We start from the raw sequence: 14,878 nt of genomic DNA, 5'->3' as shown, positions 1-14,878 counted from the left end.
CTCAACGAAAATGCAGGGTCGGTGGCATCCCCTACAACCTTGTGGGAAGCCTACAAGACGGTTCTTCGCGGGCAGGCCATTTCCGTTATCGCACAACATAAGCGCACGCAGCGTCAGGAACTGTTAGATCTGGAGGGGCGACTTGACAGGGCCACACAGGACCACGAGAGGGACCCGACTGGGGTTACACAACACGCGCTCCGGCTGTGTCAGCAGCGTCATGCCGACCATGTGCGCCGCAGGGTGGTGGACAATATGGCGGCGACAACAAGCAGGATATATGATGTAGGCGATAAGGCAGGTAAACTCCTAGCCTGGTTGGAAAAAAAACGGGGAGGACAGAGGGCCATACTGCAACTGAAAGACTCTGAAGGTGTGGTACAGACCAGAAATCCTGGCAGACCATTTCCATTCAGTATATTCCCCTGAATTCGAGGTCACACAGGAGATGGCAGAAGGATCTCTCATGGGAGTACCTACCCGTACTCTGCCCCAGGACAAACGGGACGAGCTTGACTCGGACCTGACGACCGAGGAGATACAGGTAGCTATCGCGGCGTTACACCCAGGAAAAGCGCTAGGCCCCAATGGAGTGCCGATTGAATGGTACAAGATCATGTCGGAGACGCTGTCTACACCCTTACTCCAAATGTATAAGGAATGCCAGGAGCGGGGGCATCTGCCGCCCGACCAGCGCACGGCCACTATAATTGCAATACCAAAGCCCGGCAAACCCCCTGAAGAATGCGGATCATACCGCCCAATCTGCGACGGCTGCACGGGGTACTGGCACGCGCCCCGCGGCTAGCGGAACCGGCAGCGGTGCTATCGTTGGACGCCAAAATGTCGTTTGACATGGTAGAATGGCGCTATCTCTTTGCGGTTCTGGAACACATGGGTATTGGCTCGAAATTCATATCATGGGTCAGGCTACTGTACACCAACCCCGTAGCACGGGTGACGGCCAATGGCCACATCTCGAGGGAGCTCCTGCTGGCGAGAGGCACGAGACAAGGGTGCCCGCTCTCACCGCTGCTATTCGCCTTAGTGCTGGAACCCCTGGCCACGGTTATCAGAACCACCCAGCTGCTGAAGGGCATACAGTGGGGAGGCGACTGGGAGGATAGAGTTTCCCTGTATGCTGACGACATGCTGATTTACCTCACAGACCTCACGAGTGGTATTCCGGTCCTGTTGGCCTTGTGTGAGAGACATGGTGCGGCATCAGGGTATAAACTTAATTGGTCAAAATCAGTACTCTATATGATACATGGAGATCCACCGATCCTAAATACTGATTGCCCGTAGAACCCTTTTCCTTCAAATACCTAGGGATTCAAATCACACGAGAACATGCGACCTTTCTGGACCTGAACCTTAAGCCACTGCTGGACAGGCTGAAGGCGGACGTGCGCCACTGGAAGACCCTCCCTTTAACACTGCTAGGTAGAGCGGCGCTCTTCAAAATGATGGCACTGCCTCGCTTCCTATATGTCTTGGAAAACACGCCGGCGATGGTCCCACTATCGTTCTTCCGCCAAGTGTCGGCACAGTTGTCAGGCCTACTGTGGGGAGACAAGCCGGCCAGGGTTGCACATTTGAAATTGATTAGAGACTGGTACAGCGGGGGGATAGCGCTCCCGAACCTTGAATTGTATTATTGGGCAGCTCACCTTAAGGTGATCAACCAGTGGATTCATGGTGAACAGGACGACCCGGCATACCTGGCGGATAGGCGCCAGCTGGGCACGAACACCCTCCTGGCCCCACTCTATAATAAGGGAATGGTGACGAAGCTGGAAGGCCCGACCAAACACACTGTGTCTATATGGCATAAAGCTCAGAGGCGACTGGCCTGGGAGGGAGTGATTACCAAACTCACACCACTATGGGATGCCAAGGTCCTCGGTAATCTGCGCAGCTGCAAAGGGTTTGACCAATGGGAAAACATCGGAATCTCCACGGTAGGCGATCTGTGGACAAGGGATGGCGTGCTCTCCTTCGCGACCCTGAGGGAACAATACGATCTGGGAGTGAATGAAACATATAGATATGTACAAATTAGGCACGCACTCATGTCTGTGTTAGAGCCAGGTGTGACAGTCCCGGAGTCTGCTCCGTTAGAGGACCGACTGCTTACGGACTACATGGAGGCAAGTGCTACCTCCCTCACCTACCGTAAATTGCTGAACAACTTACCGGATCCACTGGTGAAGCTGAAAGAACATTGGGAGGATGAGATCGGGGACTTGGATGAGGCCAACTGGAATGCAGCATTGGCATCGCCCAGGGAGGCGGGTATATCCACACGATTTAGATTGGTACAATTTAAAGTATTACATAGGGTTTACTACACCCGTACAACACTACACAAAATCCACAGGGCAGAACACCCGTATTGCCTGAGAAACTGTGGGGAGGAGGGTACGCTGTTCCATACATTGTGGGCCTGCCCTAGTATACGAGACTACTGGCGGCGTGTAGCACGCACGGTCGGCCAGACTTTACAGACATCGTTCACACCTGACCCTAGAGTTTGCCTATTGAATGTGTGGGGCCCGACCGATCTGACACCGCATGGGAAGCGATGGGTAATCATTGGTATGATGCTGGCAAAACGAGACATAGCGAAGAATTGGGGGGCGCAAGAAACCCCGACCCTGGCTCAGTGGTGCAGAAACATGGACATGCTTATGATGACAGAGAGGGCAATCTACCAACAAAGGCTTAACCCACGTAAGTGGAACAAAATATGGTCACCTTGGAACACATATAGGGGGGATATCTGTGAGCCACTGCCTGTAGACGAAGATATAGACAGCTCAGGAGAGGACGAGGATATGGAGCAGAAGGGAGGAGTGACGGGAAGGGGAAGGGCGTTAGGTACAACGGAATGCACAAGGCCCTATGAACTGAAAATACTGGCAGGCATGTCTTTGTTATAGAAAATGTAAAATGCCTTGCGATGCTTCTATTCACGCAGATGCTGTATTTGATTTATGCCACGGAATACATGTTGTGACCCTTATAGTTGTGAGTTATAAGTTTGGGGAAAAACTAAAAATTTGAAAAGTTGCTCTAATGGTTGGATGCAGCTGAATGTTGAAGCTGCACTGACGAATGATTAACCGTTGATGATTAACATGTGATGGCAACAATAAAAACAAATTTAAAAAAAAAAAAAAAAAAATTTAATCTATAGAGATTATGCCTTAGAATGGACCCAGATCGGTAAACCTGTGTCTTTTTTTTTTAACGTTTTTATATTTTTAATTTTTTTTTATCTTTCTGTATACTGAATGATAACTGGACTGTGTTCCTATTCTTATGATGTTGTTAACACTATTTATGATATTGATTGTATGTATGTATCTTTTATGGTCTACGACAGAAATAAAGATTATTTTACTGACTGATATTTGTCTTTTCCACTAAGGTGGATTCGCTTATAAACATGTAAGGAAAAAGAAAAACAATTTCAGTTTGGCACTGTTTTAAGATGACACACGTAGGTGCATGTAGTCACTTTAATGTTACTGAAGATTGGATCTGTTTATATTACCTCTATCTTTGGTTATATGGAAAACTTCTTTCTCATTCACTTGTCATTCTGTTGACTCAATTAAACACTCACTTCGGAAACCAACACGGTTCCTTCAAAGTGATTTGACCACCCACTCTCTTGATCTGATCCATTCTCATACTAAGGACCACCCACTTACCGGGACCTTTGGACAGACCTGGCTTGCCTTTTCAGGCACCCATCACAGTTCTCTCTTTCATTTGTCATTGTCCTGACGAAGACCAGCATGCAGAGGTTTAGATTCATCCTCATCGCCTAATTTGGGGCAGACAGTTGACACCCCTCACTCTTTGGCCTGGAATATACTTGTCCTTCCCTCACGTGGATGATGCATTTTTAAATAACAGTAGCATCATCTTGTAAAATGGACATGGGAGAATATAACTAAATTATGTTGTAAACAGGCCAAGTAACACTGGTTTACTCTTTCTCAGCATCCTGTAACCGGTGCTGTCTATGTGAAATTAATATACCATGTTTTCCAACTACTGCTTTTCTGATTTTCCCTTTTTTTACCCACCTCGCACATGAGCACTTTCCTTGCACTTCTCATTTTCGACAACTATTTTGCTGTTCTATTGATTATGTTATGTTAAGGTGTCTTATAAAGCGCGAACAGCTGCCCAAGATAAAGGGCGTTCCGGCGCTGAGAGAACAAGCATTTACAATGCAATAGGTCTCGCAGCATTAAAGTTTGAGTTATTGGAATTGTGTATGACAATGCGTTGCATACATTTTTTAGCAAACATTGAATTGGTGAGCAGTGAGAGTGTGTGCAAGAGTATGCTGTTGCTCACAGCTGTTATTATTCACACAACTCTGATGATGCACCTCACGCACGGGGCTGATGCAGTTATTATTCACACAGCTCTGATGATGCACCTCACGCACGGGGCTGACGCAGTTATTATTCACACAGCTCTGATGATGCACCTCAGCCACGGGCTCACAGCTGTTATTATTCACACAGCTCTGATGATGCACCTCACGCACGGGGCTGACGCAGTTATTATTCACACAGATCTGATGATGCACCTCATCCACGGGCTCACAGCTGTTATTATTCACACAGCTCTGATGATGCACCTCAGCATGGGGCTGACGCAGTTATTATTCACACAGCTCTAATGATGCACCTCAGCACGGGGCTGACGTAGTTATTATTCACACAGCTCTTATGATGCACCTTAGGCACGGGGCTGACGCAGTTATTATTCACACAGCTCTAATGATGCACCTCAGGCACGGGGCTGACACAGTTATTATTCACACAGCTCATACGTCCCCGACTTCACCTGCACCACACAGACTCGACGCTCAGACGGGACGAAAAGAAAAAAAAAAGCCTGCCTCTTTATCAACGCCGCGCGCCCCTCTGCAGACTCCCCCTGCATTCCACGAGGCGCGGAATAGTCAGTCAACATGCCCAGAAGTATAACTGGAAACGTGCTTTGTGCAACTTTCCAATTGTACTTCTAGAAATAGTTAATTGCAGAAAGTAGTAAAATTGCATCCGCATGTAGATGTAAATATATGGTTTAGTGCAGATTTCTATATTTTTTGTGAATCAGACCCAAGGTTTTCCACCAGCATTAAGTGGCGACTGTAACACTTACAGCTGTCTCTCACACACAGAGAAGCCTGTCACTTAATTTGCTTTTGAAAGGAACATATAGTGCAACAGAAAATCCTTACCCCGTACTGAACGATAACCAATAATCTGTGACATGACACTGCATTACTCAGGAGTAATTAAGGCCTTTGAAGAGTGCTATGGTGTCATTGTAAAGCACTTAAACCAACGTGTGTTACTACCTCTGTGAGTTTTTTTATAGGTTAAAAGCATATTACTATATACTCTATTGATACAATGGTTATTTTCATTTACCAAAAAAGTATTTTTTAATATAATGCTTCACTGTAAATCAATGGTCCTATTAATCAACTCAGACTATAAGTTTTCTATTTATCTCAGAAGGATGAAATACTGAGATTTTCTTGCATGTTCCAAAACCAGTGTCTAGGAAGTTACACATACATCACTGCAGAGGACATTCTACTCATATCCATTTACATGTGTCTGAATGCCATGTGAAACAAGGAGAATGATCCATAGAACGTTAGTAATTTAATCTATGTACGTGTAGGCTATTAGGGAACGCTCCTATGTTTCTGTTCTTGGGGAAGGTTAAAATGTCCTTGTAGTTGTCAGTGACGAACACCTGAATGATGTGGCCGACTGGTCAGAGTTGCCGACTTTGGAACAGGAGAACTAGGTTCGAGCCTCGGCTCAACATACTGTAATTCTGGGCAAATCACTAAATCTCCCTTTGCCTACCAAATAACGAATGTATCCGTACATAACGTAACTGGTGCTCATGCAAACAGCTCCAATACCTTCGGGTCAATTTCGCGCTATATAAAAACTGCCCAAAAAGAGAGAGATGAGGCAGAGAGCTGGGTCCACATACTCACGTGAAGAATTCAAAGACAAATCCGTCGCTCCCTATTAACACTGGGTGCCAAATCAGCGCTGTCTCTCCTTCCTATTCAAAATAGCAGGCGGCAGTACACTCTTGCCTGTCCAACCCTTGACAGAAAGTCACTGGTTCTGTCCTCGACTAACAGAGCTCCAGCTCTCCAACGTGAGAGAAATCCTTTCATAAACTTAGGCTGGCTGAATAGGACAATGGCACGTGCTGACACTACAGCCTATCAGCTCTTCGGGACTATGATGCGCTAATATCGCCTGAATGTCTCCAACTTTACACATTAGCAGTACCGCCCCCTCCCAGATAATCCTCAAAATGCGTTAAGCTGTGAGATTGGGTGTTAAGCGTCCATGGTTTCATTTTTGGACACGGTCATCCAGAAACTCCTTAAAACAACCACAACGTTCTGTAACTGCTCACAGAAGTTCGCAATTTTCCTTTTCATAGTAATACTAACATTTGTGGTCGCATAACAAACAATATGTATTGCAGTAGGGTATCTTCAACAATACGTCCCTGACTTCACCTGCACCACACAGACTCGACGCTCAGACGGGACGAAAAGAAAATATGCAACAGTGGTTGTAATTTTAGGTGTCTGAAATGAAGGGTACTCACCACACGCCCCCAGCGATTCCAGCAACTATAGCGATAGTCCTTAACGACCTGGAGAAAGACGTGAGCGAAACCGAAACCTTCCGTGGGGCGAGACTTCCGCCTTCGGAAGCCCGTGCACGCGCCCACGGAGTGCCTGAGAGCGGGGCTCCCATGCCCGAGGGAGAGCCCGGCGGAGGCTGCAGAAGTCCAGAATGGCTCTAAGTGGGGCTTAGTTGTAGGGGGAGGGGGTGCGTGTGTGTGTGTGTGTGTGTGTGTGTGTATGTGTGCGGCGGGGGTCTCTGTATGTGTGTGTGCGTGCGTGTGTGTAGGTGCGCTGGTGTGTGTGTGTCTGTGTGTGTGTAAGTGCGGCGGCGGGGGGGGTCTCTGTATGTGTGTGTGCGTGTATGTGCGCTCGTGTGTGTGTCTCTGTGTGTGCGCATGCATGCAGGGGGAGGTGTGGCTGTGTGTGTGTTGGAGCTTTCTAGGAGACAGGAGATGGCCACAGCGTGCGCGTTCGCGCGCGGCCCGCTCCAATCGCCGATTTTGGGATGTGCGTGGCCAGCTCCTGTCTCCTGGAAAGCTGTGTTGCTGACAAAAGGTCTCTGGCGAGACCGGGCTTTCGCACGGTTAACGCCACGAGACCTAAAAAACTGACACAAGGCAACACCAGCTAGTTAGTAGGGAAGAGAAAAGTCTTGATAGCCTTCCTAAATTCTAGATAGTTGTTAAGGCCCCGAATCTGTACAGGAAGTGTGTTCCATAGCATGGCAGCTCTGTAACAAAAGGAACGGCTGCCAGCCCGGACTCTATGGATTCGAGGAACCACCACCAAGTGCTAGCCCTCTGACCAAAGGGGACGTGATGGGGACGTGATGGAACATAGGATGAAAGAAGATTGGCCAGAATAGGCGGAGTGGCAAATTTCAATACCTTAAAGGAGGTACATAAAGCCTTGAACTCAATGCGCCTGGCCACCAGAAGCCAATGGAGTCGACGGATAGCAGTGGACACAGAGCAGAACTTCCGCAAGCCTAGGAGGGTTCTGGCTACTGCATTTTGTTTCCTTTGCAACCTCTGCTTTATTAGACCCTAAGTAGAGGGAACAGACATAATTGAGTCTGGACTAGACCATCGTTTGAATGATGAGCTGACGTGTAGAGGCATCAAAGAAGCCCATCAATGGCCTAAGCCCCCGTAGTAGTCCAAAACAGATCCCTGCTGTTTTTTTGTTTTGGGATCGATAGTTTAAAGATGAGTACAACCAAACCCCCAAGTTCTTTACTTCTTGCTTAGGGGAAGGGGGCGTGCCCAGGCTTGCTGGCCACCAAAGGTCACTCCAGAGACCATGGTCTCTGCCTACCACCAATACCTCCGACTTGCTGGAATTCAGTTGGAGGCAGTTAGCAGTCATCCACTCGGCCACTGCCGCAGGTTTGCCCCGAAATTTGAGGGCGTCTTGCTCGGTGTTATTGGAGAGTGCCACCACTAACTGAGTGTCGTCAGCATAAGAGACCATGGTCAGGCCCCTATTCATAACTACAGCAGCCAAAGGTTGAACATAGACATTAAAAAGTAGGGGGCTGAGGGAGGAACCCTGTGGCACCCCTTGTCTGATACAGTATTCACTGAACACAAACGGAGGAGCTGATACTGAGAAAGACCTCTCATGAAGGAATGAAGCGAACCACTCCAGTGCCTGACCTGTAATTCCTACCTCTGCCAAGCGTCTCAACAGAATGTCATGCGATACTGTATCAAACGCGGCGCTTAAGTCCAACAGGATCAGCGCCGACGTTTGCTCAGCATCCATGCAATATTTATAACTAATATATAAAGAAGATTTTGTCTCTTGAATTCAATTGTTTTGTCTTTGTCTATGTTGGAAGAGTATTTTTACTCTTTTGTTTGAAGTAATCATGAAGAAAAAAACCATTTAGTGGCTCGGTAGATTAATTTGAAGAGTCTTTTAGCCTCCTTTGGTATCTAAAAGAGGTACGTCTCGACCAATTGTTGTTCTTACAATATAATTTATGGGGTTAATTCATGAATATATAGGTCTCTAGCGCCTGAACTGTATCTGACGGATCCAAGTTAATTCTCATTTGGGCCACAGGAACTCAGCTGTAGTTATCAAATGGATAGCAAGTTCACTCTTTACAGACACTAAGCATGCTCATTACTGTCTAAAGAAGAGCATGCTCCACTCTCTGACCTCTATGTAAAGAAAGGAGACACACTCTTAAGATGACCAAATTTCTAGCATCTAAAGGAGGGCATGTCCACAATCCTCTGGCCCCTATCACTTAATTTCTATCATCGAAAGGAGGACAACTCCCCTAAGGCACCCAGGACATGACCGATATTATCAAAAGAAGACAAGGTTAGTCACTCCTGAAGTCCTAAACTTGTCCACTATATCATGAAGGCAGGTCCATGATGCGCCGGCATCTAAAGATGACCCTCCAAATAGGATGGGGGGCTGCTTTCCTCGCGGCCAGTAGGGCCTGACCTCTACTAAGTCTTGAAGGCAGTTCTGCTTTTGTAAGGCATGCATGACTAGATCGCTATTAACTAAAAGATGATAGTGTCACTCTTCTGCAGCTAGGAGGGCCTGATAGCTACTATGTTAAGGAGGGCTGGCTCATGATATTGAGACCCCATGATATGACCTCTACAACTTGAAGTAGGCAGGTCCCCGCTCCAGAGGACACAATTCCTATCCTCCACCATTTAAAGAATGCAAGTCAACTCTCAACGGGCCACAAGACCTGACGTCTACCATCAAACCGAGTTCAAGCCCACTCCCGTCAAGACTGAAAATCTATCATTAAAAGGAAGTAGGCCCACTCATCTCAAGCAACTAAAACCTGCTCGTCATCAGAAGGAGAATGCTCCACTCTCCTCAAGCCTCGAGATCTGGCCTGCATCAAAAGGATGCAGGCATCTAAAACAGACTTGATTAAAATACCCAGAGCTCTGCAACACCAATGAGTTGCATGCAAAGAGAGCACCCGACTACAGACTCAACACAGGCCTCAAATCATGCACACAAACACATTCTCATCCAGGAAACAGACTGAACCTACCATCGAAGGAGAGCTTTCTGTATTGGCGACTGATGTCTGCGGGAGCTGAGAGCGGCTTCTTCACAGTCACCTGTGATAGTTCTATGGAGAAGTAAGAATGAGACATTAAGTGTTCCTGCACTGGCAAGTGATCTTATGCAGATGTGAATCATAGCCAGTGAGCCTAGAAAACCCCATATTCAGGGCTGTATGTTCCCCTTACAGCCAAGGTCACAAACTGCATTATTGTTTACAGTTTCGCACTTCACAGATGCGTTTCATGGTGCTCAATCATAGATAACAAGTTGAACTGTTCATCTTGGGTTCTTTGCGTCATTCCTAGGGTTTGTAAAGTGGTAACAAAAAAAATATTTTTCAAGCTTTGTATCACTTACCAATGAAAGATGGAAATGCATCATAAGCATATGGGGTGCTTACATTGTCTGCTATCTGAGCAATCAGTCAATTGCTCAGAGGCCTGAAAATGAAGAGTCTGAGACTTGTGAAAGGTAATAAGGGATCACAGACTTTTTCAGCAGCCAGATCTCCCACATTCGCTGCAGTGGATTCGACTAACTAGACTGCTGAAGAGTGTGTGCTACCTCCAAGATAGAAAACAATTGTAAAATCATGCATGACTCAATAGTACAAGAGGCATCGAAGAGCTTACCACTCTGGCTTTACTTCTGTTCTGATATCTACTAACTTGTCCTTCAACCACTCTTAATATTGTGGTATGGAGAGTCAAACTTGCTTTTCCTCTACGCATCCTTTCTTGCAGAGCTCCAAGAGCTGTATGGCAGTGTTCTTCGTATGTCATTCAACAGCAAGACCGGTGTGTCGCTGAATCATTGAGCAACATTTAAACTATATTGAGGATGTCAAGCCACACAATAATATAAGCTACACACACATATACATAACACACACACACACATACACATACACATACATATATGTATATATATACACACATATATACATACACATATTAGGAAACACCAATCCTCCTGGTCTAGTGTTCCCTCATCTCTCCATTTGGTTATCAGTCCCATAAATTCTGCGATACTGTCCTGAAATTTTTGTCTGCTGATAGGAAGGTAGTGTTCTTTTCTATTCAACTGGATAAAGCCTCATCCTCATATTGTGTTTTATTCAGAACTACCACGTTCCCCCCTTTGTCAGAGGGTTTTATGATCACTGTATCATCTTTCTTTAGTGTTTTTATGTACATAGAAGAACTCAAACAATTACAGATTAAGAAGAATGATAAAAGAAAAAAACTAACCAAAGAGCAATGGGCAGCAATAAAAACACTAAAGGAAGATGATACAGTGATCAAAAAACCCTCTGACAAGGGGGGATTTGCCCATGTGGTAATAAATACGTGGACAGCACAATACACCCCACCAAAAAAAGAATTCTTGAACATCTGCGGGCTATAAATAATAAAGATCACAATTACCCTGTCACACGCCACTTTGAGAAGGAACATGGGAGTAACAGAAGCCTCCTTACATTCTTCTGCTTAGATCAGATCATGAGATCTGAGAGAGGAGGAGATAATGTAAGAAAACTCCGTACATTAGAGTCGAAATACATCATCAAACTACAAACCAAAGTACCCAAAGGGCTCAATAATGAGGAAGAAATCTGGATTCACGTAGGTTAGAACTCGTAGATCAGGCAACACTGTAGTAAGAACTGTACAAACGATTAACTTCTTTCTGTAAAATGTTTTGTTAATCAAACAATGGGATTGAGAGGTCCTGTTTCCCCATCACTAAGATGCACTTTAAATGTGTTTTTTGTAAATAGATCGGCTGATAATTATGTTACAGCCCATTCAGGGCACAATTATGATCATGCGGCCAAAGTTACGAATTACAAGCAAATCAATTCTTACAAATTATTTTGCATATTATTATTTGGATTGTGTAAGGAAATGGTTAAGCACAAAGGAACTAAAAATGATTACTTTCTGACATATGTGCATTGGGCAAGAGATTAATTCAATCCTTGTCCGAATTGATTAAAATCTTACTTTACACATGCATAACGAACATTGACTCCACTATAAGATGGTACAAAAGGGGGTGGTGATTGACTGAGCATCTGAACCAATCAAACACTCACACCCAGTCAACAGATCTGGGTTTAATCCATCACTGTTCTTTAGCCCACTCTGCCACCCCATTTCAGATATGGCCATATGCAAATCATTCTGACCCTCTGCCTCATGGGAACAGTCCAGCCCGAACTGCCAAGCCATGCCTTCCCTGGACCGGATTCAAGCTTCCTAGGACCGGTTTCTGGCATTACAGCCGTCTTCAGCCAGGCTTGCTTGAATCCAGTGGCAAAGTGAGCAGGGGACTCACGTCTGAGCATACCCTGCCAACTTATGGGAAACAAAGCGGTACAAAAGGGGGTGGTGATGGACGGAGCATCTGAACCAATCAAACACTCACACCCAGTCAACAGATCTGGGTTTAATCCATCACTGTTCTTTAGCCCACTCTGCCACCCCAGGTCAGACATGGCCATATGCAAATCAGTCTGACCCTGTGCCTCGTGGAAATAGTCCAGCCCGAACTGCTAAGCCATGCCTTCCCTGGACCGGATTCAAGCATTACAGCCGTCTTCAGCCAGGCTTGCTTGAATCCAGTGTTAAAGTGAGCAAGGGACTCACGTCTGAGCATACCCTGCCAACTTATGGCGAACAAAGCGGTACAAAAGGGGGTGGTGATGGACTGACCATCTTAACCAATCAAACACTCACACCCAGTCAACAGATCTGGGTTTAATCCATCACCATTCTTTAGCCCACTCTGCCACCCAGTTCAGAGTGGGCTAAAGAACAGTGATGGATTAAACCGAGATCTGTTGACTGGGTGCGAGTGTTTGATTGGATCAGATGCTCAGTCAATCACCACCCCCTTTTGTACCATCTTATAGTGGAGTCAATGTTCGTTATGCATGTGTAAAGTAAGATTTTAATCATTTCGGACAAGGATTGAATTCATCTCTTGCCCGATGCACATATGCATGTTCCATGGAAGGGGCAGACCTGCTACATATGTTATGGATCTGCACGAACATACAAGGGTCTAGGACGCTGTTAGGCGCGTAATCGGGGGGATCACACACCGTGCCATCCAAAACACTGTGGAGGAATGCTTACTGGGCGTACACAAGAAGGTGTCTAAACACAAAGTGCAGTACAGATTTATATACCTGGCGCTCATTCTGACGATATGAGCCATTACTATGCGATGGAAGTTGCGGAAACCCCCCACAATATCTATCTGGCATAGTGAGATGCTGCGATGGGGTAGTGCGGAGAGTGCTGCATTACACAGGGAGGCACTCAGAGGCCTACGCAAGAATCCAATAGCATTAGAATGGGACGTTATGTTAGAAGCCCTTAAATTGGTAGATGTAAATAATTAAGCTCTTGGAATGCCACGATTGTCCATATAGCGGGGCGCACATTCCCTGGGTGTTGCAACATATGTTACAGAAACGAGTGTCACTGCATGCCTTATACAAGGAAATCCTATATTGTTGATGGAGTATTTCAGTCACTGTACAGGTAGATGGGACCGCAGAGTTGAGGGTATGTGGGGGAGTTGGGGACATGTTTTGTTTTCTTCCTCTATTTCATTCATGTGAATGTTATCCATGCATACAGCCAAAGTGCAGATAATTGCCTGTCTGTTCGAATAAGCTACTGAACAATACTGTCATCACCAGTATCAATGCTATAGATGGGGTAAACTATCATTATCCCCTTATTCAGTCCAAACTGTAATGCAAGCTAAGAATGCAATATCAACACGGAATAGACAATGATGTATGGTATTCACAATGCACTTACGGCATCTTAGAATGTATACTAATGTAATGTGATAAATATCTTCTGCTGCAAAAAAATCAATAAACTATGTTTAAAAAAAAAAAAGACTAGATATTGACATTTATAGCCCACATTGGGGGACTGGTTGCCATGCTGTCACAAGAAGATATTTAGAGATCGAATTTAGGAATATAGATTATGCTGAGCAGAAAAGGGCTGGGCAGCAAAACAGAACTTTGTGTGATAATGGTGTTCTCTTGCTTACCTTTCCCAGTGGCTCCTGGCTTTCCTGCAGATTTTAAGGGGTCCCCAGTAACTCCACCTATACCAGAATCCTTTGCAGTGGTTTTATTGGCAGCAGACCTGGGTTTTTTTACACCAAAAAGATCAGCATCCATGTCATCCATATCCTACAGGGAGGAAACAGGAGGACATGTAATTTAAAAAGATGAGCTGTGTAAATCGCACATTCACCAGAAGAATGGAGTAGTTTCCTCAAATCCACAGTTTAGAACACAATGGTAGATTAGACTGGAAGAATGCAAGCTTTAGAGAATATAATCTAACTGGTTTTTCATGATCAGATCCAAGAAGAGGACAAAAAGTTAAGAAGAATTGCGAGTGAAGTGAACAAATGACAAATAACTATTAACAAAAACATAAGCTTTCCTATGACATCTACTCAGACTGTGTGTGGCCTGTCTACGGTGCTGCTGGCACTGCAGTACATTTTCTATGTACGTGAAAAATGCACTGCTGCTGTCTGTACTGTTCAAGTTCTGCATGCGCCGAAGTATCTTGCACAGCTGCCGATCTGCAGGATGGTGTTGTGTGTGAGGGAAGTTTGTGTTGCTGCTAGAGGGGCTGGATAACTAGAAGAGAGAAACTCTGCAAATGAGTTGTTTTTGAAAGAGTGAAGGACCAGCAAAGCAGACATACTTAGATAAAGAACGCAGACCAGCTTACCTGCATGCTCTGCAGCAATGCAACCGGGTCCACATCAGACACATCGGACTCCTGGAAGTCACAGAAAAAGGAGAAGTATTAGAGGGTCAAAGGCTATTTGGCAGAAGCATTGACAAAATAAACAGATCTGGCCGAGTCTCTAATCAAACAGATGTATGCATGTAGCATGCAAATATGCTTTAAATGTGTTGTTGTAAGAAGTATGTTTGGGAGTGACATTGTCATTGCTATGCATATTTCTTTAATGCGATCTGCTAATGATCAGTAAAATTGGCATTTCAAACTGTAAATTTCTGTAACATTTATGGATACAATACAC

General features: G+C 45.4%; 1 protein-coding gene across 1 annotated transcript in view; it reads right to left on the bottom strand.

Annotated features, from left to right (window-relative positions):
* FBF1 (Fas binding factor 1) overlaps positions 1-14,878 on the bottom strand; it is a 615,519-nt gene that overhangs the window by 484,130 nt on the left and 116,511 nt on the right. Inside the window, exons 7-9 of the mRNA XM_086930722.1 lie at positions 14,560-14,610; positions 13,859-14,003; positions 9,759-9,839 (exon numbers count right to left, since the gene is read on the bottom strand). Of these exons, the coding sequence (XP_086786848.1) occupies positions 9,759-9,839; positions 13,859-14,003; positions 14,560-14,610 (277 nt within the window). The remainder of the gene's footprint in view (positions 1-9,758; positions 9,840-13,858; positions 14,004-14,559; positions 14,611-14,878) is intronic.

This window comes from Lissotriton vulgaris, chromosome 7 (genome assembly GCF_964263255.1).
Source record: "Lissotriton vulgaris chromosome 7, aLisVul1.2, whole genome shotgun sequence".
NCBI lineage: Eukaryota > Metazoa > Chordata > Amphibia > Caudata > Salamandridae > Lissotriton > Lissotriton vulgaris.
This window is presented reverse-complemented; position numbering and strand designations above follow the sequence as displayed.